This window comes from Loxodonta africana, chromosome 1 (genome assembly GCF_030014295.1).
Source record: "Loxodonta africana isolate mLoxAfr1 chromosome 1, mLoxAfr1.hap2, whole genome shotgun sequence".
Lineage (NCBI taxonomy): Eukaryota > Metazoa > Chordata > Mammalia > Proboscidea > Elephantidae > Loxodonta > Loxodonta africana.
This window is the reverse complement of record NC_087342.1, coordinates 131,403,005-131,426,198: the sequence shown is the minus strand read 5'-3', so window position 1 is coordinate 131,426,198 and position 23,194 is coordinate 131,403,005. Positions and strand designations below refer to the sequence as shown.

General features: G+C 36.7%; 1 protein-coding gene across 1 annotated transcript in view; it reads right to left on the bottom strand.

Annotated features, from left to right (window-relative positions):
• COL19A1 (collagen type XIX alpha 1 chain) overlaps positions 1-23,194 on the bottom strand; it is a 378,654-nt gene that overhangs the window by 255,860 nt on the left and 99,600 nt on the right. Inside the window, exons 9-10 of the mRNA XM_010586804.3 lie at positions 14,518-14,562; positions 11,943-11,987 (exon numbers count right to left, since the gene is read on the bottom strand). Coding sequence (XP_010585106.3) covers positions 11,943-11,987; positions 14,518-14,562 — 90 coding nt within the window. The remainder of the gene's footprint in view (positions 1-11,942; positions 11,988-14,517; positions 14,563-23,194) is intronic.

The following is a 23,194-nucleotide window of genomic DNA, read 5'->3' as shown; positions in this document are numbered from 1 at the left end:
GAGAGACATTGCAGGTGAGGGACTGCCATAAACCAAGTCAGGGACTTTGGGGATTTAAGATACGGAGAATTTTAATGCATTTTATTATATGAGTTATTTGGATGCTAGAAAACTTTTACAACCCACACCCATTTTATCCATATCAAAGGTGGCAGACAGTTTGATTTTCTCTGATGTTCGAGGATATTACTTAAAAAAAAAAGCCAGTGAAAATTTCAAAGAACTGATTAATTTTCTCCACAACTTCCAGATGGCTAAAGATCTTATTAGAGTATATGCTTATTCAAAATAGGTAATGGACTTCTCATCTCAAGGATCACTGGTGGTGCATGAGTTAAAGTGCTCGGCTGCTAACTGAAAGGTTTGTGGTTCAAACCCACCAGCTACTCTGCAGGAGAAAGATGTGGTAGTCTGCTTTTGTAAAGATAACAGCTTTGGAAACTCTATAGGGCAGTTCTTCTCTGTCTTATAGGATGGCTATGAGTCAGAATCGACTTGATGACAATGGGTTTGGTTTTTATACACACATATATATGTAATATATAAAATTTAATGTTATATAATTAAAGAATTACAAGAAATAAATAAAATTTTAAAGAGAAATTACATATATTGGCTAAGAAATTATTAAACATTAAAAAACACTTCAAGTTGGTAAGGGTCTAATAACAGCAGACATACTACTTATGAATGTGTAAAATAATTAATAAAAAAAGCCTTTTGGGTAATGCAATTTGAGTATATGTGCTAAGAATCTTAAGAATTTCCATACTCAACAAACCAGTAATTCCAGTTCTGGAAATGTAGCTTAAGGAAATAATCAGAAATGAATAGGTTTAAAGATGGTTGTAGAACTATGTTAATTTTGCAGTATATGTACCAGGAAATAGAAACAAATACAAATGGGAAAGACTTAAATGTCCAACAATAAGAAAATTGTCAAATAAATCTATTATATATCCATACAATGAAATATTAATGCAATTATTAAAAACGATTTAAAAGAGAATTTAATGTTCATGAAATATTACAGCTCTTAATAGTTATTCTCCTCTGTCTCACTCTTTTTTTTTTTTTTGACATTTTGCATTTTCTATAACTACTATTAAGAGATGCAGCAACAGAGAAGAGGGGCTAAGTATATTTCACATAAACCAGAGTTACTCACTAACACTAAATGATCAAGAAAATAACGCACAATCAATAATGAGTAACATTAAGACTGTGTCTTGGCTGTGGCTTCCCAACTGCCTGCTACCATGGATAATTGAAAGTTGGCATGGTTACTTCCATATCAATTGCCATTGGCCACAGATAAACTGCTATGATTTTTTTAAATCGTAGTTATTATTTGACTCCATCTGTTCTCTTCATTTTTCAAATCAGCTGTCAAATCAAACAAGTAAGTCCTTCCAAAATGTTGTGGAAGTTTTACAGGTTACTAGAAAAACAAAATAATGGTAGAATATGCTGATGCTCAGTCGAATTCTAAAAGGTAAACCAAGAGAGTTCACAGAAAGTAAGGTGACTTGTCGAAAGTTTTAGAGTCATGATTAGAAGCATAATTTATAAACAGTATTTAACATTCTTGTATTAGTTTTAAATTCTAGGAATAATTACCAAGAAAACTTTAAATAGTGAAACCCAAATAAACATTTCAACTCTGACCTGCTTTTTCCAGTTGTTCTAGTCTATTTCATCTAAGCTAAAATTAATAAGCATATGAGATTATGTAAAAGTACCAGATAATTCAAAGGCATACTAAATATTTACTTTGGCTTAATTACTTGATACATTGTATTTCTCAGTTCTCATCCTAATTAAGAATTATATTTTTTGTATAACATTTTCCTATTATAAAGTGTTCCTACTCTTTCAAATATGAAAATATCTTTTGATACAGCTTCTAAGTTCCAAAATATAAATATAAATTAAGAATTATACTACAAGTCATGGCAAAAGAGGAAGAATGAAGTAGAGCAGATAAATCTACTCAAACTTTTAATCTGAACTAGAGTTTAACTTTAAAAAAATAGGAAAGAATTTTAATTTGTGGTAGTTTAATTATAAAAATGGCCCTAATTTTTCAGCCCTCCATGTTTCCATATCCCTTGCAATGTGACTTGATAGCTTTTCTCTTCATGTAGTGAGATTTACCACCCCACCTCTTGAATCTGGGCTGGCCTCAGGACTTGCTCTGACAACAAAACGTGGAGGAATTAACGGCATGCTAGTTTTTTTTTTTTTGTTCTGAGCTGAGACCTCAAGAGGTCTTGCATACTTTGGACCGTTTTCTCTCTTTGGACCCCTGCTGCCTCTACCTTGATAACCCGTTGGAGGATGAGAGACTACCTGAAGTAGAGATAGCTGAGGCCAACCTGGACTAGCTAGTCCCCAGACAACCTGCCAGCTGAGAAGACATTTATGAACAAACCAGGACAAGATCAGCTAATGCCAAAGAACCACTGCAGTAGCTAATTAATATATTACTCTTGTCTATTGTCTACTGGGTGGGTGTGTGTATTGTTTACTTATCAGAAGGAAATTAAGAAGTAATGTCACACAAAAATTAAGCATAATTATATCAAATGAATTTCCTCAAAAATCAATATTTTAAATTATTTTTCATATTTTGGCTATTGCGGATATTAATATTTATTAGCATTTTCTATTTACTAGGCACTTATTTAATTCCTACAATAATCCTATGAGGTAGGAATTATCTTTATTTTACATAAGAGGAGACTGTGTCAAAGAAAATAAGGAGTATTTCCAGATTAACACAGCTGGCATGGCAGAGCTAGATTGGAACACAGGGGTATTTAAATGTGTTTATTTCATGATAGGTCACCATCAGTTCCACAATGAGCTTTCAAGTCTAGACTATGTGCAATGGTAGTCCAGAAGTCAGAGTGTCTATCCACTGGTGGATGACCTAGATGCTGCCTCAGAGGCTTTTGAAGGATAGTTGATGTACATTCTATCAGCTTCCGCATTTGAGTTTTCTCGTTCTCTGCCACATTTTAAATGGCGAAAATCACAGCTACCCATTCAAATTCTCAACTCAAGTTCTATGTGCAATTACTGTAAGGACAATTAAATGAGAAAGCAGACTCATTTATAATGTAAAATGTTTGCTGGGTAAAATGTCCTGATTTATTTGAAGCCCTTATTGTTGTTTCTAGCAGTAAATGAATACTATTGATTCCCAGATTGACTATATTCTAATGATATATAATGTCAGAAGTCAATATTTTAGTTATTTTCTGGCAGGCTAAATCATTTACATGTGGCACTAGAAAAAATAAGTCTTAACTTATAACATTGGTTGTTTCATGTTAAGTATGAAATTTTAGAAAATCAACCAAATGCTACAGAGTACATTGTCCATTATTCTCGTTAGGCTAGCATTTATATAACAAGATTAAATGCCACATGTCACAAGTGCTGATACATTTTTAGTGCCGGACACAAGAAGCAACAGAATAATAGAAAATGGATTTAATGTTGTAGCCCTATAACATTCACTTGACTAGAAACCAAAATGAATGATTAAGCTATGAAATAGGTGAGTAAAGACTTTATCTAGTAAGCAATTTTCTATTCCTGCCATCACATCTCCTGAAGCAACCACTGAACACGAAACGCTGTGTGACATCATAGAGAATCAACCCTAGGGCTAAATATATTTGGCTGGCTTATGAAAATCTGAACTTTTTTTTTTTTTTTTTGTATGAAAATCTGAACTGTGTCAGCTGAAAATAACCTGAGGTTCATTGCTGAGAAGAGAAACACAAATATTTGGATGCATGCCTAGTTTATGAATAACTGCATGTCATTTTGGGGTAGTAAAGTATGCTGCTGTTGTTGGATACTGTTGAGCCGGTTCCGACCCTATGTACAAACGAAACACTGCCTGATCCTGGGCCAACCTCGCAATCTTTGCTATGATTGTGCTCATTGTTGCAGGCACTGTGTCAATCCATCTTGTTGAGGGTCTTTCTTTTTTTCGCTGACCCTCTACTTTACCAAGCATTATGTCCTTCTCCAGGGACTGGTCCCTCCTAATAGCATGTCCAAAGTACAGGAGATGAAGTCCCGTCATCCTCCCTTCTAAGAAGTATTCTGGCTGTACTTCCAAGACATATCTGTTTGTTCTTCCGGCAGTCTGTGGTATATTAAATATTCTTCCCCAACACCACAATTCAAAGGCATCAATTCTTCTTTGGACTTCCTTATTCATTGTCCAGCTTTTGCATATGAGGCAACTGAAAATACCACAGCTTGGGTCAGGTGTGCCTTAGTCCTCAAAGTGGCATCACTGCTTTTGAACAGTTTAAAGAGGTCTTTTACAGCAGATTTGCCCAATGCTATACATTATTTCATTTCTTGACTGCTGCTTTCATGCACATTGATTGTGCATCAAAGTAAAATGAAATCCTTGATAACTTCAATATATTCTCCCTTTATCATGATGTTGCTTACTGGTCCAGTTGTGAGGATTTTTGTTTTCTTTATGTTGAGGTGTAATCCATACTGAAGGCTGTAGCCTTTGACCTTCATCAGTAAGTGCTTCAAATTCTCTTCACTTTCAGCAAGGAAGGTTGTGTCATCTGCATATTGCAGGCTGTTAATGAGCCTTCCCTCAATCCTGAAACCAAGTTCTTCTTCATATAGTTCACCTTCTTGGGCTATTTGCTCAGCATACAGATTGCATAAGTATGGTAAAATGATATAACCCTGACACACACCTTTCCTGACTTTAAATCACGCAGTATCCACTTACTCTTTTCGAAAGACTGTCTCTTGGTCTATGTACAGGTTCCTCAAAAGCACAATTAAGTCTTCTGGAATTCCCAGTCTTTGCAATTTTATCCATAATGTGCTGCGACACACAGTCGAATGCCTTTGCATAGTCAATAAAACACAGGTAAACATCTTTCTGGTATTCTCTGCTTTCAGCCAAGGTTCATCTGATATCAGCAATGATATCTCTCGTTCATGTCCTCTTCTGAATCCTGCTTGAATTTCTGGCAGTTCTCTGTCGTACTGCCGCAACCATTTTTGAATTATCTTCATCAAAATCTAACTTGCATGTGATATTAATGGGAAACCCTGGTGGCATAGCGATTAAGTGCTACAGCTGCTAACCAAGAGGTTGGCAGTTCGAATCTGCCAGGTGGTCCTTGGAAACTCTATGGGGCAGTTCTACTCTGTCCTATAGGGTCGCTATGAGTCAGAATCAACTCGATGGCAATGGCTTTGGTTTTTTGGTTGGTGATATTAATGATATTGCTTGATAATTTCCACATTCTGGTGGATCACCAGAGCCCTGGTGGCGCAGTCGTTAAGAGCTATGGTGAACTATGGCTGCTAACCAAAAGGTCGGCAGTTCAAAGCCACCAGTCGCTCCTGGGAAACCCAATGGGGCAGTTCTACCTTGCCCTATAGATTCACTATGAGACGGAATAGACACAACAACAACATGTTTCTTTTTTGGTTGGTGGATCGCCTTTCTTTGGAGTGGGCACAAATACGGATCTCTTCCAGTTGACTGGCCAGGTAGCTTTCTTCCAAATTTTTTGGTATAGATAAATGAGCACCTCCAGTGCTGCATCCATTTGTTGAAACATCTCAATTGGTATTCTGACAATTCCTGGAGCCTTGTTTTTAACCCATGCCTTCAGTGCTACTTGGACTTCTTCCTTCAATACTATCGGTTCTCAATCATATGCTACCTACTGAAATGCCTGAATATTGATCAGCTCTTTTGACGCTTCCTACGTGGTTCAATATTTTCCCCGTAGAATCCTTCAAAATTGCAACTCGAGGCTTGAATTTCTTCTTCAGTTCTTTCTGCTTGAGAAATGCTGAGCATGTTCTTTCCTTTTGGTTTTCTAACTCCAGGTCTTTGCACATTTCATTATAATATTTTGTCTTCTTGAGCTGCCCTTTGAAATCTTCAGTTCAGCTCTTTTACTTCATCATTTCTTCCATTCACTTTAGTTACTCTACATTTAATAGCAAGTTTCAGGGTCTCTTCTGACATCCATTTTTTTTTTTTTCTTTCCTGTATTTTTAATGACCTTTTGCTTTCTTTATGTATGATATCCTTGATGGCATCCCACAACTTGTCTGGTGTTCGGTATTAGTGTTCAATGAGTCATAACTATTGTTGAGAAGGTCTTTAAATTCAGGTGGGATACACTCAAGGTCACACTTTGGCTCTTGTAGACTTGTTTTAATTTTCTTCAGCTTCAACTTCAACTTGCATATGAGCAACTGACGGTCTGTTCTGCAGTCGGCCCCTATCTGATATTGAGCTTTCCATCATCTCTGTCCACAGATGTAGTCAATTTGATTCCCGTGTATTCCATCTGGCCAAGTCCACATGTGTCGCCACCATTTTAGTTGTTGAAAAAAGGTATTTGCAATGTAGAAGCCACTGGTCTTGCAAGATTATCATGAGATCTCTGGTGTTGTTTCTATCACCAAGGCCGTATTTTCCAACTACTGATCCTTCTTTGTTTCCATCTTTCACATTCCAATCACAAGTAATTACTATGCATCTTGATTGCATGTTTGATCAATTTCAGACTGCAGAAGTTGGTAAAAATCTTCAATTTCTTCATCTTTGGCCTTAGTGGTTGGTGCATAAATTTGAATAATAGTCATATTAACTGGTCTTCCTTGCAGGCATGTGGATATTATCCTGTCACTGACAGCACTGTGCTTCAGGATAGATGTTGAGATTTTTTTTTTCACAATGAATGGGATGCCATTCCTCTTCAATTTGTCATTCCTGGCATAATAGACCATATGATTGTCCCATTCAAAATGGCCAATACTAATCAACTTTAGCTCCCTAATGCCTAGGATTTCTATCTTTATGTGTTCCATTTAATTTTTGATGACTTCCAATTTTCCTAGATTCATACTTCATACATTCCATGTTCTAATTATTAATGAATGTTTGCAGCTATTTTTTCTCATTTTAGTTGTGCCACATCAACAAATGAAGGTCCTGAAAGCTCTACTCCATCCACGTAATTAAAGTCAACTCTACTTTGTTGTTTTTGTTCTACTTTGAGGAGGCAGCTCTTCCCGAGTGGTATTTTGAGCTCCTTCCAATCTGAGGCGCTCATCTTCCAGCACTATATCAGACAATATTTCACTGCTATTCATAAGGTTTTCACTGGCCAATTTTTTCAGAAGTAGACTGCCAGGTCCTTCTTCCTAGTCTGTCTTAGTCTGGAAGCTCCACTGAAACCTGTCCACCATGGATGGCCCCACTGGAATTTGAAATAGTGGAGGCATAGCTTCCAGCATCACAGCAACAAGCAAGCCAGCACAATAAGACAAACTGACCCATGAGTATACTTGTACTTTATAGTAGGCATTTTTGTAATTTTACTTCTTTCAGTATTACATTTTATACAGAATTCTACAATAATTATCATTAAATAAATCAACTAAGAATGGGTTCAGTGCAATTCCAGTAGATTTTTAGTGGATTTCGGTTTTCTAGTGGCTTTTGTCAGGTAAAATCACTTGCAACAGGTATAAAACCAGAGTAATAAATATTTAAACATAATTTTCTCATTGAAATAAATATCTTATATGACATGGTATTTCAGAACCTAGATAATACTCTGGTAACGAACAAGACATGAAAAATTATAAGTCACTGGAAATTTACTACAACCAGCTTTCCAACAACAGTTTTAGGAAGTGAATTAAAGCAGGAGCCATACGTATTTGTTAGTTTTGTGGTTGTGTTTACTGTTGTTAGTTTAACCCTGAGTGGAAAAAAGGATCAGTAAGAAAGATGGTCAAAGCCAGTAATGCCCCATAAGTTAAAAAAGAGTAAGCCATAATTGCTACACCCTAAACACTCAGGACTACAGACTACGTCAAATGTTGGATGCTGTCCACACCTCCTTCAGTTATATTGTTCATGAAGAAAAGCTCATTTGATTGGTCTTTTATCATTTCACTAAACCTAAGAGATTTCAAGAGACTGGATCATTTTAATCATAAGGAGTTGCTACTACGTGTGGCCATATTAATTTAAATGTCACTTTTCAATGAACTACATTTTAGATAAAAAGTCAGGGAACATTTGTCATAAGTAGCAGTGGCTGCTGGATTTTTCTCTCTCATGATCAGATGATATTTAATAATTAGTTTCAGCAAAACCAAAGAAATTTGTTTTTAATTTTAAGTCGGTCAGGCCTGGAATGACAACATAAAAGAATGATGATTTTGAAAGCAAACTAAGTTATATAATTTGAAGCAATTACTTAAAATGCCAAATTTTATAATGAGGTAGGTGTTTACATTTGCTCTCCTAATTGATTCTTCTTTTCACAAATGTAGCCAAATACTATTTCTATTTTCACAAAGACACAAAACAAAAACCTGGGTGAAGTTTAGGAATGCTGGTCACTTCAATGAAGTGGAAAAGGCTAAATGACCTTTTTGCCAATGGCTGTGATACTAAGAGTTTATTCACTTACATTTGATCATTTAATATGAGTTTAAGTAAATGTTTGCTGGGAAGGTTGACAATATGGAGATAACTCTCACCTTGAGTGGACTCCCTGTTTTTTTCACTTACATAATACTGAAGAAACCTAAGGATAATTCCAAGAAGATAGGATGTTTAGGGCCACAACTATAGAAATAGAGAAGCTGGACTATGACCCATGTGTCTCCTGCCTCATGAGTGAGGCTGTTGTTGACCAATTCTTCAGTGATGCAGACTTAAATTTGCCAACCAGGGATGGGGAATTAGAATGGGGCATTTTATCTATACAGCTAAATGAAAAATAGAGCACGGCAAACCTCAAAATAGCTGTCTTCTGGAAGAGTCCTGTCAGCATAAATAACTAATTTTTAAGACAACTAATCATCCCTTTAGTAAGTTTCACTTGAAGACTGATTTGGCTGAATTACATTTGCTCAGGTAGTTTGTAAGACTCTGTCCTGTAACAATTTGCTATAGATTCTAGAATATGAGGTCCTCAATCTTCAGATGAAGTCCTCTATACTTGTTCAGTGTCTGCAACAACGGGCCCAAACATAGTACACTTCTGGGGATGGCGCAGGACCCGGCAATGTTCCTTTCTGTTATATATAAAGTCACCATGAGTCACAGCCAACTTGATACAAACTAACAACAAGAAGTACTTGTTCAAACTCCAGGGGCCCTCCTTTGGACTAATGACAGCCTATTCACCTTTCTGAGCAACCACTTGGTCAGTCTAGTGAGTTAAGCTCCCCTAAAAGCTAGTCTTCTACCCGTAATGAGAAGCAGTAGATTTCTTTACTTAGTTTCTACTAGATTAAAGAAAAATCACATGGTATTTTCTTTTTAGTAGTTGATACAATTTTTCTTTTTTTGACCAGTAACCATATGCCCTTGGTAGATATGACAGCTCTGAGCAAAAACTGTTTCCTGGATTATTTTGTCACTCATGAATTGTGTCACCCAAAACAGTCATAATTTAAACACTGTAAAGGGCATGAAAAAGTAATTAAAGAAGAAAGGTAATTCTTTATAATTATATACTCAGTTTTTCACAAAGAATCGAAATTTAGATTGATCGTTTTTGTTCAGAAAACACATCATGTTATAAGCTCTCCAAGATTCTCATGCTGGTGTCACACAAAAGTGAGAGCTTCATGTACCTTTCATGTTTAACTTAACTCTAGAAACAAAAGCCAACCACACAGCATCAATTATTTATCTTACGGATAATAATCAAAGCAGAACTTTTTTTTTTAGCATAAGGATTATTACATGAATCTTACATCTGACTATAAACCATATGAATCATGATTCTCATTCAAGGCCTTATCTCTTCTCTTTGCTGCTTCTTTTCTCCTTATATCTTTCAATCCTTCTCTATAAATGGTTTCACCTTATGGTAAAATTGACTATTCGAATGCGACGGTTAATAAGTATGAGAAATTAGAAGGAAAATATTTGAAAGAAAATTTATTGAATGTTTTTCTGCACCTCATAGCCTTTGAGAATCTATTACTGAGTAATTCCAATCATGCAGATAAAATATCAAGATAAACGTAATACTTTAGTAAGTTGGTGACTTTAAATTACAGAGAATATTCATTCTCCTGGCTGTTTTCACTTATTCCTGCAGGTAAAATTCCATTAATAAATCAGCTATTTGTGTGGATAAAGCATTTGTTTAAAGGCATGCCCCTGCAACGACTGTTATTCTAAAGCAAAAATGCTCTGGGGATTCCTAAGAAAAGAGATCCACTTTTAAAAATAGTCATTTAATGAAATTCTCCACAATTATATGGCTATCCTTTTTATTTTTAATCTCAGTACTGTGCGAAAAAGTAATTATCATGTAGCTTACAACATGTGTAACTTGTCTTATAATTATAATAGACATCTATTCTCTCTATAAATACTTATTGAGGAAGCAAATAACTGATCGACACTAAGAAAACTAAATACAGACAATACTGTCTAATTTCAGCTTATTTATTCCCCTTTCTATTCCTCCTTCTGGATGTCCAATTACAAAACACAAATGTATACAGATAAGATGAAACAAAGGAATGGAATTATTTTTCTTTTATTCAAAAGCAAAACTAGATTGTTGAAATGCAGGGGATACAGATGACTGTCTGAAGGGAGATTTTGGATGACTGGTGCTTTTCTATTCTCCATACTTTTAGTAGAAAGCTGTCAATTTGTAAAACCATGATTGCTTGGATATTTTTCAATAACCAACTGCCAAATTACTATTATTTATTAAAATAAAATGCTCTATTTAAATGTAAAATTAACCACCTCGAATTTCACTTCCTGAGAAGGTGACAAGAGACACTGCACTTAGGACCCAGGGCTTCTACCCTTGTTCTCTCCAGATCCATACTTTACCCTTCTTCACCTTGCCCTTGGGGTTGAAAGGCTAACTTCTATGGGCTGCATCCACTGTGTTGGCTCTCAATTCGGTAAACTCTGGTGGTGCAGTGGTTAAGAGCTATGAGTCGGAATCGACTCAACAGTTATGGATTTGGTTTTTGGTATGGGTGGGAGTCACTGAGCCCTAGTGGCACAGTGCTTAAGAGTTATGGCTGCTAACCAAAAGGTCTGCAATTCAAATCCACTATTTGCTTCTTGGGAACCCTATGAGGGCAGTTCTCGTCTGTCCTATAGGGTTGCTATGAGTCAGAATTGACTGGATGGGAAGGGTTTTGGCTTTTATGGGAGTCATTGGCAGGAGAGCTGAGGTTGAGAGGGGAATAGGTGGAGGTATTTATTGCCCTGGCTCCCTCTTTATGTGCTTGTCTTGGGTTGGCTGCTTCCCAAAGCTCCTATCTACAATCCTCTCTCTGTCCTTTCAATCCCATGGAGTTTAAGGAATCCACTGTTCCCTGATCTGGGGTACTCCACTCTTTGTAGCTTTCCTATAGGTAGGCTATACCTTTTAAAATTACCCTTTTAAAAAACTTTTTCAAGTTATTCTTGAGTGTGCTCTCTCTTTTCCGTTGAACGCTGTTACAATTCTTATTTATGCCCGCCAGGGAAAATTCTACTAATAAACCAGGTGTACATATAAACGAAGCATTCATTTAAAGATGTGGCTACTCAGTATACCTATGATGTTATAACACAAAAATATAATGCTTAATTAAATGCTTGAATCATTTATGTATCAGTGAAATATATTTAACTAGATATGTCTAGGTATAATTGCCATCCAAACAGGTTTAGAAAGATTTCTGATAATCATCGATATATAATTAAGTCAACCTTAATTGAAGCAAATATTTTAAATAATTCATCTAAAATTATTAAATTGCTTGTATAGAAAGCACAAAACAAGTTAGATCGTCCATTTAAAGATATTTTCCAGAAAACTATTTTTACAGATACATTTGTAAAGAGAGATATTTACCTTTTCGCCAATTTCTCCTTTGCCCCCTTCAAAACCTTGCTCTCCCTGAGAAAGAGGAATATGATATGTATAGTAATAGGAACATTACTTATAACACATGCAATTATTGTAGTGAGAATGACAATTTCTAGGGTATATGCTACAGCTTTACAACTTCCAAAGCAATGTAATCTCCATAAGCCTGAAGCTCCCCATGTATAAAGTAAGTATGATAATAATACCTTCCTTATAGGCTTGTTTTAAGATTTCAGTGAATCAGCATAGGGCAGATGCTGAATAAATTAGCCATTATTGTTATTATTACTACTACTATTATTATTTCAGGAGATCCAATAGAAGCAGCCTTTTTCAAATTGACTTCTTCAGAATGCTGTTTAACTTAGAGTTTCATGATGTATGCCTGAAGCTCTGACACCAGCTCCATACTCTTCACAACCCCACTGTCCTGCCTCTCAGTTACAGAAAGAGGCGTGGTGGTTGGAGGGCTGCTCACTCTCTACCATCATATTAACACTGTTGTTGCTGTTGTCGAATTCATTTTGACTCATAGCGACCCTATATGACAGAGTAGAACTGCCCCATAGGGTTTTCTAGGCTGTAATTTTTACGAGAGCAGATTGTTAGGTCTTTTCCACATGGAGCTGCTGAATGGGTTCAAACTACAAACCTTTTGGTTAGCAGCCCAGTTCTTAACCATCGCGCTACCAGGGCTCCTTCATATTTATACTTAAAAAGAGTAAAGTCCTCTTTTCTGTAACTAAATATTCTCTGATCCACACAAGTTTATTTTCCCACTTAATTATGCACACATGTTCCATTTCAACATTCAGCAGATATTCATTGAGTGCCTCCTACGTGCCAGGCACTCACACCATAGCCCACAAGTGAGTGTTGGGGACAGGTTATGCTCATCCCTCTAGCTCTGGAGGGCCTTGAGTGCTCAGTAAATGTTTCCTGAGGGCACAGAGACAGGGATGAAGGGTTTCACATCTCCAGTATTTTCTGTAATGCTTCAACAATGTGACATGGTATAATCAAAATTCATATGTTAGAAAAGGAATGCTAGCTTTTTACAATGTGTGTACGTGTCTATGAGTGATAACCAAATATATGTATATATGTGTGTGTATTTTTCTCTCTCTCTATATATACATGCAGACATATATATGATTAAATAATTATTTCTGCTTTATCTACTCTCATAAAAGGTACTATTAAAAAAAAAAAGCTAGGATTTAGGTATATTTGACACTGAATGCATGGTCTACCTTTTTTCCTAAAATATAGACTTTAACTTGAACTGTTAATTCAAGCTGACATTGAAGCTGCTAAATGCCCCCAGTACATCAGCCACAATGTCAGCATGATGCAGCCACCGCAAACAGCTGCTGGAAAGTCCAATACTATTTCCCAGCAGATAAATCTGCACATCCCTTGGCTTGCAACTTGACTCGCAGATGCAGCACATGCTGTATCAATGGGTTTTGTCTAGAGCTGCTGTGAAGAAATTCAGAAGCTTTCCATTCCATTGCTGCCAGTTCAGTCTTTATTGAGCCAAGTAAAAGAAGATTTTTCAAAAGCTTTAACTATAAATAAGTGCATATCTCTTTGGATGGTAATTTTCAGCTATAGAGAAAAACCTAGATGCAATAGTAACTTTTGATATCTCGTTGCCAAAAAAAAAAAATCCGTAAAACTCCTTCAGAGCATGGCAATGATACGCCTGGCTTTGGTGGGTATCTAGTATTGCATCAGTAATGTTCTCCCCTGTGGTGGGATTATATGGGTGGTATCGTGACAGCTGGCTCCACCTGAAGTGGCTCCCCATCCCTCTAGGAAACTGGAAGAGACCGGTCTCTGTGTTTCCGATAATGCTGGCCACATACAATCCTGCTTCTTCCCAGAGGGAGCCCTTGGTCAGTAAAAGGGTATGAATGAAGTTCACCTTGGAAAAGCCGTCTAGCCAATATAAAACTTTTTCATTACGGCTTTGTCATTCTGAATGATATTTTTGGCAGTTCAAATCCGCCAGGCGCTCCTTGGAAACTCTATGGGGCAGTTCTACTCTGTCCGATAAGGTTGCTATGAGTCGGAACTGTCTCGACGGCACTGGGACTGGGTGTTTAGTTGTTTATAGCACCTTTGTAATATTTTAATATTTGATATCATTGTAATCATTATGTCTAGCTCAATCTGGGATATACAAAAAGGATGATAAACAAGAAATAACCAAATCTAGTCCAAGGCAGTAAAAATTGTTCTAATCTGCAGTGAAAACATTTCCAGAGCAGACACGCACACTCCTCCTAACCCCAGAAAGCACTGTTGTTGACCTCTGTGAAGAAGCACCTTGCTAAAGCTCTCTGTTTAAGCTTTCTCCTAGTGTGGTCTCTTTTGAGAGGGCATCCATGTTCCCTTTTAGAAAGACCAGTTGGTGGCTTTCAAAAAGAACCTCTGAGGGGATTCAGTTTCCTCAAGTACATTTTCTGAATCCTCACTGTATTACTAAGTATGAATTCAATTTCCAAGATGTTAAAATTCTTTAACTTGCATGAAATATTTAAAAACTCTTTACCTTTTGACCAGGTAAGCCTGGAGCACCATGTAAACCATTTTCACCCTAAAAGAAGAGCACATAATAAATTTTATTACCCATAAAAACAAATGAATAAAGAAAAATTTTCAGTCTTGAACAATTAGATCTAGTGTAGTGAGGAAAGGTAGCTTAATACTAAATATCTACGGTGCGTAGGTAGCTTTCATCTACCCCTTATCTCACAACAATTCCATGATTATCACCTTAATCTTAAAATAAGAAGAGAGGCTCTGAGATATTCAGTGACATGCTCAAAGTCACCCAAATAGCGGCATTAGCTAGATTTGAATTAAGGTTGCTCTGACCCTAGAGCCCGTATTTCCTACCAGGATATTTAGTATCCTTTATTTCTTTTACTCTCTTTCAAACCTCTGGATATAATATGGAAGTCTTACGCAGTGCTTCCTATGGGCCAGGCACTACTCTCACAATGAACCTATCAGGTGGATTCCATTATTATATCCATTCTACAAATGATTACCCAGTTGGTAGGTAGTGCAGCTGAAATTCAAACCCATGAACTTCAGCTCTGCACCTAACCATCTCCCTACATTGTCTCTGGGACAATTTTTAATTCTGGCTTTTAAGAGACTGGTCATCTAAAAATTGAATATGTGTGTGTATGTGCGTATGTGTGTGTGGTATGTGTGCGTACGTGTATATGTATGTGTATGGCCTTATTTACTTTCCTACCCATATCTGCTGATTACCTTTAGGTCACATGTGAAGATTTGCCATTTTACATAAAACATTTTACAGGGAACAGCAATTACTTGGGAAAATTCTTAGTTCTTTTCATTCATCTGGTTCCTGTCATGGGTAAAAAGGTTTTCAGCAGATGACTATCTGTTTCCATTACTGGAATTCACGGGTCATCTCTTGACAAGTCTCGTTTGTAAACAGCACACTAGATAGAATGAGATACTCCTGGGAGGATGTGCATATTCTCAGTGGAGCCTTTGGAATTTGGCTGCTTATAGGAATTTACTTTGGCTCCTAAATTCCCAGGTTTAGACAGCTCAAAATAAACTAACAATTCTACTGATCTGCTTTATTTGTATATAATATTTATACTTAATTTTTAAGACAACAGTTTCTAAGCTCCTCTTAGAAAGCAGTTAGATCCCATTTCTTGGGATCCTTTACATAAAATTCAAATGTAGGAAGAAAATAAATCACATCTTCGAACTTTAAAATATTGATAATGTATTCTTTCTACCGAATCCAAAGAGATATGCATAATTTCATTAATTAATACATTTTTGGAAAGTTTTAGTGGTTCTCTCCAGAGATATGCTGCTACACATATGAACACACATTAAAGACTAGCTTTTTCTTAGGTTATATTAAATTACTGAAGTGCTCCACACTGTAAGAGCTATTGCCACAGTATTATAATAAACATGGAGCCCTGGTGGTGAAGTGGTTAAGAGCTCAGGCTGCTAACCAAAAGGTTGGCAGTCTGAATCCACCAACTGCTCCTTGGAAACACTATAGGGCAGACCTATTTTGTGCTATAGGGTTGCTGTGGGTTGGAATTGACTCAACGGTACAGAACAACAATAATAAACTAAAGGTAGAAGTTTGTTTGTTGCTGTCTTAGTTATCTAGGGCTGCTATCATAGAAATACCACAAGTGGATGGCTTTAACAAACAGAAATTTATTTTCTCAAAGTTTAGGAGGCTAGAGTCTAAATTCAGGGTGCTGGCTCTAGGGGAAGGCTTTCTCTGTCGGCTCTAGGGGAAGGTTCTTTTCTCTTCATTTTCTGTTTCCTGGTTCCTTGGTTCCTTCCAAGGAACCAGGGAACAGAAAATGAAGAGAAAAGAGATCTCCATGTGGCTTGACATCAATCTTCTGCCATCTCTACTTCTCCTTTCCTTGTTTGATTTCTTTTACATTTCAAAAGAGATTGACTCAAAACATACCCTTACACTAAGCCTGCCTTATTAATACAACAAAGACAACCCATTCCCAAATCGGATTATAACCCCAGGCACACAGGTTAGGATTCACAATACATAATTTTGGGGGACACAATTCAATCCATAACATTCCACCCTTAAAAAAAAAAAATCTGTTGCTGTGGACTTGATTCCGACTCATAGGGACCCTACAGCCCTCCAAAATTCATGTCCTTGCCACATCCAAAACACACTCACTGTATCACATCATCCCAAAAGTCTTAAATCAACTCCAAGTCCAAAATCTCATTTTCTGAATTATCTAAATCAAATATGGGTGAGACTTTAAGTGTATTCCATCCTGGGGAAAAAATTCTCTTTATCTGTGAACCTGTGAAATTTAGACTACAAGTTGTCTGTTTCCAAAGTACAATGCTGGAATAGGCAAAAGGTAGATATTTCCATTACAAATGGGAGAAACTGGAGGGAAAGAAGGGATAATGGGCACCAAGAAAGTCCAAAACCCAGCAGAACAAATCATATTAGCTCTCAATGCTGAAAAATAATCCTCTCTTCTCTGAGACCATCTAAGCAACGGCCCTGCCCCCCAGACTCTGGGTGATGGCCACAGTCTCTGAATTCTGGGTAGAGGCCCCTCGGCCCTGGGCTTCAGCTTCGTCTTCCAGGTGCACTGGGACAGCAACTCTTCTCCCTTGGCTTTGAGTGGCCCTATTCTCCTAGCCCATCTATGTGGTGACCTCACCCTATCAGCTCTGGCGAGCCCCCTTCTTCTGCTCCCTGGGTATGGCAGTCCAGACCCTTCAGCTTTGGGCAGTGGTTCCATTCCCCTGGCACATCTTAATAGTAGCCTCACACTCCAGAACCAAGTTGGCAAAGATCTGACTCTTTGAAATCTAGGAGACCGTGACCCCACCCTTTGAAACAGAGAAGGCCCTGCTTCCTGTGCTCCTTCCACAGTTCTGCTAATCTCCAAGCTGCTCCAGGGATGTTCCTTTTCTTTTCTTGGAGGACAACAGATATAGTTCCTTTAGTGTGTTTCCTGCCTGAAGAATTCCAAGAGGCGGGCAGCTTTCTTTCCTCTTCTTCTGTCTCTGATCTCTTCAGTCTAAGTTTGTGGGTTTTCTGCTATTGGTTAGATCTATCAGCCATGGGCTTAATCTTTTTAACAAGAGATTGTGTAGCCATGTCCTTGGTGAACATTCCAGGGTATGTGTGTCCTTGGTGAACATTCCAGGGTGTGTGTCCTTAGCGTGTACAACAGAATTTTCCAAATCTTTTTTGCTTTCATTTTGCACAGTTCAATTTTAAGTCCATCTCTTTCCTCGCCATTTTTACTATAAGTGGCAAGGAGAAACCACACAGCCCCTTTAAGATCTTGCTTAGAAATCTCCTCAGCCAGATATCCAAGTTCATCACTTATAAATTCAGTTCTATCTTCCACCAAACATTTGAACATAATTCAGACAAGTTCTTTGCCACTGCATAAAAGGCATCACCCTTTCTCCATTGTTCAATCACACGTTCATCATTTTCTTTTAAAGGCTCACCAAAAGCACATTTAATGCCCATATTTCTAGCAACATTCTGTTGCTGGCGCCATATGTATTCTCTAAGATGATAATGACTTTCTCTATAGCTCTCCTTACTTCCTTCTGAGCCTTCACCAGAATTGTCTTTGATATCCGTAATTCCACCAACAGTCTCTTCAAGGAAATCTAGGCTTTTACTACTAAAAACTACTCTTCCTGTCTCTACCAATTCCAAAATTGCTTCCACATTTCACATATCCTTTAGAGCAGCACCCCACTCTTCCAGTACGAAATTCTGTCTTAGTTATCTAGTGCTGTTATAACAGAAATACCACAGGCGGATGGCTTTAACAAGCAGACATTTATTTTCTTACAGTTTAGGAGGTTAGAAGTTCAAATTTAGGGCGCCAGCTCTAGGAGAAGGCTTTTTCTGTCAGTTCTGGGGGAAGGTCCTTGTCTATTCAGCTTCTTTTTCCTGGCTCCTTGGAAATCTCCATGTGGCTTGGCATCAATCATCCCCATCTCTGCTTCTCCCTTGATTGTTTAATGTCTTTTATACCCCCCAAAAGATTGACTGAAGACACATCCTACTAATCCTGTCTCGTTAACTAATAAAGACAACTCATTCCCCAGGCACAGAAGTTAGGATTCACAATACATAATTTCAGGGGACACAATTCAATCTGTAACAGTTGCTAAGTGTAACGAAGTGTTGAAGCACCAAAAAAATATAATCTACTATGTAATAAGTATTTTTCTATAATTCTAAGTGAATTAGAAACAAGTCTATTAGAAGCTTCTAATTTCATTTGATAAAATGATAGTAAAAGCACATAAAGTACTTGACACCAGAGAACATTCTATGGAAATGAAGCTTCAGTTACTCATCACAGAAGTATGTCCACTTGTCCATAAGGAGCAGAATTATTTTCATCGGTTGGAACAATATAATGTTTTATATCATATTACAAGCTACACACGATAACAAGATAGGGCGTGTAATCCAGTAAAGTACTCTGATACAGTATACATTGCCAAAAATACTTTGAGGGGGGTAGTGACAGTATCTCCTTTTCTCTCTCTCTCTTTTTTTTTTTTTTTCTCACAGTCCACTCCCGTGTACTGTGTGCTCTGAGTACTGGCACTCAGGTCCCACTGCTGGTGTGTGTCGAGTTAGGGTTATGCTCAGACACACTGTTAATTAGGTACCCAAAGTCTCTAAAGCTTTATTGAGAATGCAGTCTCTCTTTAACTGACACAGGTTTTATGATTACTGCAATTAATATGTTTTCCTTTGGCCAGTGTTAATTGGGCTCTGCCCTTCCTGACTAGGAATTATCTTGGAAACATAATTGTATACTCTAGGTAAACCCAAGAAACAACGCTGATTACTCTCACAGGAAAAAAGTTCAGAGACACCAACAAGTGGAAGATTTTGAAATATTGCTGGTACTTTTGAAGTTTAAGTTTCCAATTCTGACACTCAGAAAACTATTTGGTTTCTTCTCACTCTTTCCCTGAAGTTACCAGTGATGTCCTACTTAAAAACTTATGATCATTTTCAATTATATATTATTTTGGTCCTCGAGGGATAAATTAGCATATCTGTTTTTGTTTCTATCTTAAAAAAAAAAGAGTATTTATTAATTAACATAAAAACTAAAGAAGGAAATGGTCCTAAAGAACAAAATTTTGTTTCAGATGAATGGAGGATGGCGTTTCTGTCAGGACTTTTATCTAAAATCTTATGTACGTCAATAAAGTGAAACCTTCTTTACACTCACTTTGAAGCACAGGTTCAAAGCTCTGGTGCCTTGGGCCATTTGGGTGAAACTTAATTCTATCTACCAAATATGCACCTGCCTAAAATTACTAGAAGGGCAGGCATTAGTTGATTTTTCTGAAATTCTGTTCCTCTTTACTCCCAATCTCAGTACAAAGAAGAAATAAGAGGAAAATAAGACACTTCTCTCTTGGCTTCCAATCAATATTTTAGTTCATTATTAAAAGAAAATTACAGTGATTCCCATAGCAACCATAACTTTCAAAACTTGTTTCTGAGGCATATACTTTGCGTTATAGGTTTCTCTATCAAAGGGCCTGCATCTCTTCCAGTTACAAACTCAAGCTACAGAAGGGAAAATGAATATGTGTAATACAACCAGAACCCAACTAAACCCATTGCCTTTGAGTAGATCCCGACTCATAGTGACCTTATAAAGCAGGGCAAAAATCCAATGTTGCTGCTGATAGCATTATTTCCTGTGCCATTACTAAAATGCATAGCATGTCTTCAACTTCACAGAACAATCAAAAAGTTTCCTTTCCAGAATTCAGAATGACCTCTTTGAGAAGCTTCTGGGAAATATATAGGAGAGGTTTAGGCCTAACTGGTGACTTTCTGAAAAACTGATTAAAGGATTTCAGTTTTATTTCTTTTTTATTATTTTACATTTTCTTGCAGTAAGCACAGCTAGGCATAAAAGATAAATTGTTTGTTTCCCTGATTCCTTTGACATTGGAATATGTGTCTTCCCTATTATGTGGAAAATATATGTTTGAGTTGTTTGAAGGACACACCATAGGGAGTCATTCCCTAGAGAGATAGTTTGCAAACCTAGTACCAATGAAAACAAACAAACAAAAAAGCCAGCGTGAACAGGTGTACAAAAAATTTACTAATAACTAGAACTAGCCTCAGAAGACAGGGAATGATACACTATTTTGTGAGGATTATTTCTTTAAAAATTAGGCATTCAGCCTTCGATTAAAAAGTCTTATATTCTATTAAAACATTATTTTCGTATTAAAAAATAAAGTTTGACAAATCATTTCACGTTAGAATATGTCTCCCAGGAACATAAACTTGCATATGAATTTAGTATACACTTAGAAATATATCAATATTTTCCAACTTGTTAATTCATACTCATTAATATTTTTTAATTAAATTGAATATTGAATGAACTAGCAGGAAAAAAATCTGAAATGAAATGCAAGGATTCTAGCATGAAAATCAATAAAACAGGCAGCAAAAAGGAAATCTGATTCTGATTTTGTGTGTCACTACTGCAACCTCTCTATTTCTAACCTTACTCAGAATTTTTATATGATGGTTAAGTTGTTAGCACTCAATTAAATATTTCAGAAAACATACATATATTTCCTATTTTTTTTTCAGATATCCAATCTGAGTTCTTTTATTTAAGAGAGGAAGACTTTTTCCCTCTGTTTTCTGGAACTGCATTCCAAGAAACAATGCCAAGTATATATTTTTTTTATATATGTGTATGTATATTGCATAGGGTTTAAAACTTCCAACTTTTGAATTCTTTATATTTGTTGGATCCTTAATGCAGCTAAAACATGGGAATATATTATCACATTAATCCTCAGGAAAGGGAAAATTTGATACAGTCTTAATTATAAAATTAATGAGAAAACCCTTATTATTATTTATTCTTAGGAGGCATTTCAAAGAAAGGAAAACTAGCCCACCAAAGGTACTGTATGGTCAATACATGTCTTAATCATAGAAATGGAAATATGGGTAGTTAGTAGCAGCTGAACTCAACACATACTACCTTAACATTTACTGTTCTGAGTGTGTATGTGTGTACGTGTGTGTGCATACAAGTATAAAAAATATATATATACAGGTGTATATATCTATAAAACAAGCAGGATAAGTATTCTCAAATATAGGAAAAAATATAAATTCATACATTTATAACCACCACCTCTACCAAAAAATCTGATGAGGTACCAACTCTATTGAAAGCTTCTTAAACTCTGGTACTTTTGCTGTTTAATTTGTATTGTGGAGAGCAAAGCAAAGAAATTCTACATGTGGTTACTAAATCAATCCTTTCCAAACCCAAATTTACCCTCCCCAATGTTCAGCTCACTGGTCTTTTTTTGGCTGTCTGCAGTCACACAGGAAAAAAATCTTATAGGTCTTACACATGACATCCTTTGTGTCGCTATTAAGCCTTCTGGTCAATAAACCAATCATTTTTCAAATGACAGTTTGGAGTCCTTTAATATGATGGCCACTGTTCTCTGGGCACACACTGATCAGCCAATATGTTTTTTAAAATGAGGCAGTCAGCACATGTCATCAGCGATGGTCTCACCCATGCAGAATAGAGCAGGACTATCTCACTCTCACACACACACACACATACACACACATCCCTTTTCTGGATACTATACAGTACTTCTATTAATAAAACTTGCTTATGGACATTGAGCTTGTAATCAACTATAACCAGTAAGCTTTCCTTTTACAGTTTTATGATTCTTTTTTAAAGTAATTGAATGCAAATTACACTGCTGTTGTTGTTAAGTGACATCAAGTCAATTTCCAACTCATAGTGACCCCATGTGACAAAGTAGAACTGCCCCATAGAGTTTTCTTGATTGTCATCTTTACAGGAGCAAATCACCAGGTCTTTCTCCCTAAGAGTAGTCAGGCAGGTTTGAACTGCCAACCTTTCAGTTAGTAGCCAAGTGCCCTTGCAAATTATACTGACAGTTGTTAAAATTAAAAACAAAAACAAAATACTTTTGAAATAGTTTGGAAATCAGAAGTTTCTTTCCATACATAGAAAAGTTATGGAAAGTGAGCTTAGGCAGTGTTGTAGAATCCATTACAAACTCTGGGCTCCTACGTAATTGTGATGATTTTCTTTAAGTGGATCTGTCAAGAGCAAGTGTTTTGGCTTTTCACTTTATTGTCAGACTAGCTCTATGACAGTCTTTAAGCAAACTTGAAACTTCATAAGAGTACGAGGGAAATAGAACACATTTAAAGTGAATCTACTGAAATATCTGAAATGTAGTAGTTGACATCTGGATCAAGTATTCTAACAAGTGCAAGATTTATTTAAGATATAAAGAGAATGACAGTGTCACCGGGAAGCTCCTAATTGAGGACAGTGAGATACCAGTAACTGAAAACTATTTCCTGTCCAAAGAATTCCTTGTGATGAGTAATTTATAGTTCTACTGCATATCAATTACTTCTAAAAATTACTTCTACTGGAGCTTGAATGCACTAAAGCCATTGGTTACTTATCTTTAGCTCTGAGGTAAATGGTTGTGGAGAAAGGAACATGCCCTGGCAATGTTGTAAGAAAGTCAGGGGATTTTTAAACATAATTTGGGTAAGAAGGGAGCAAGATAACCTGAAGATTTAAGCT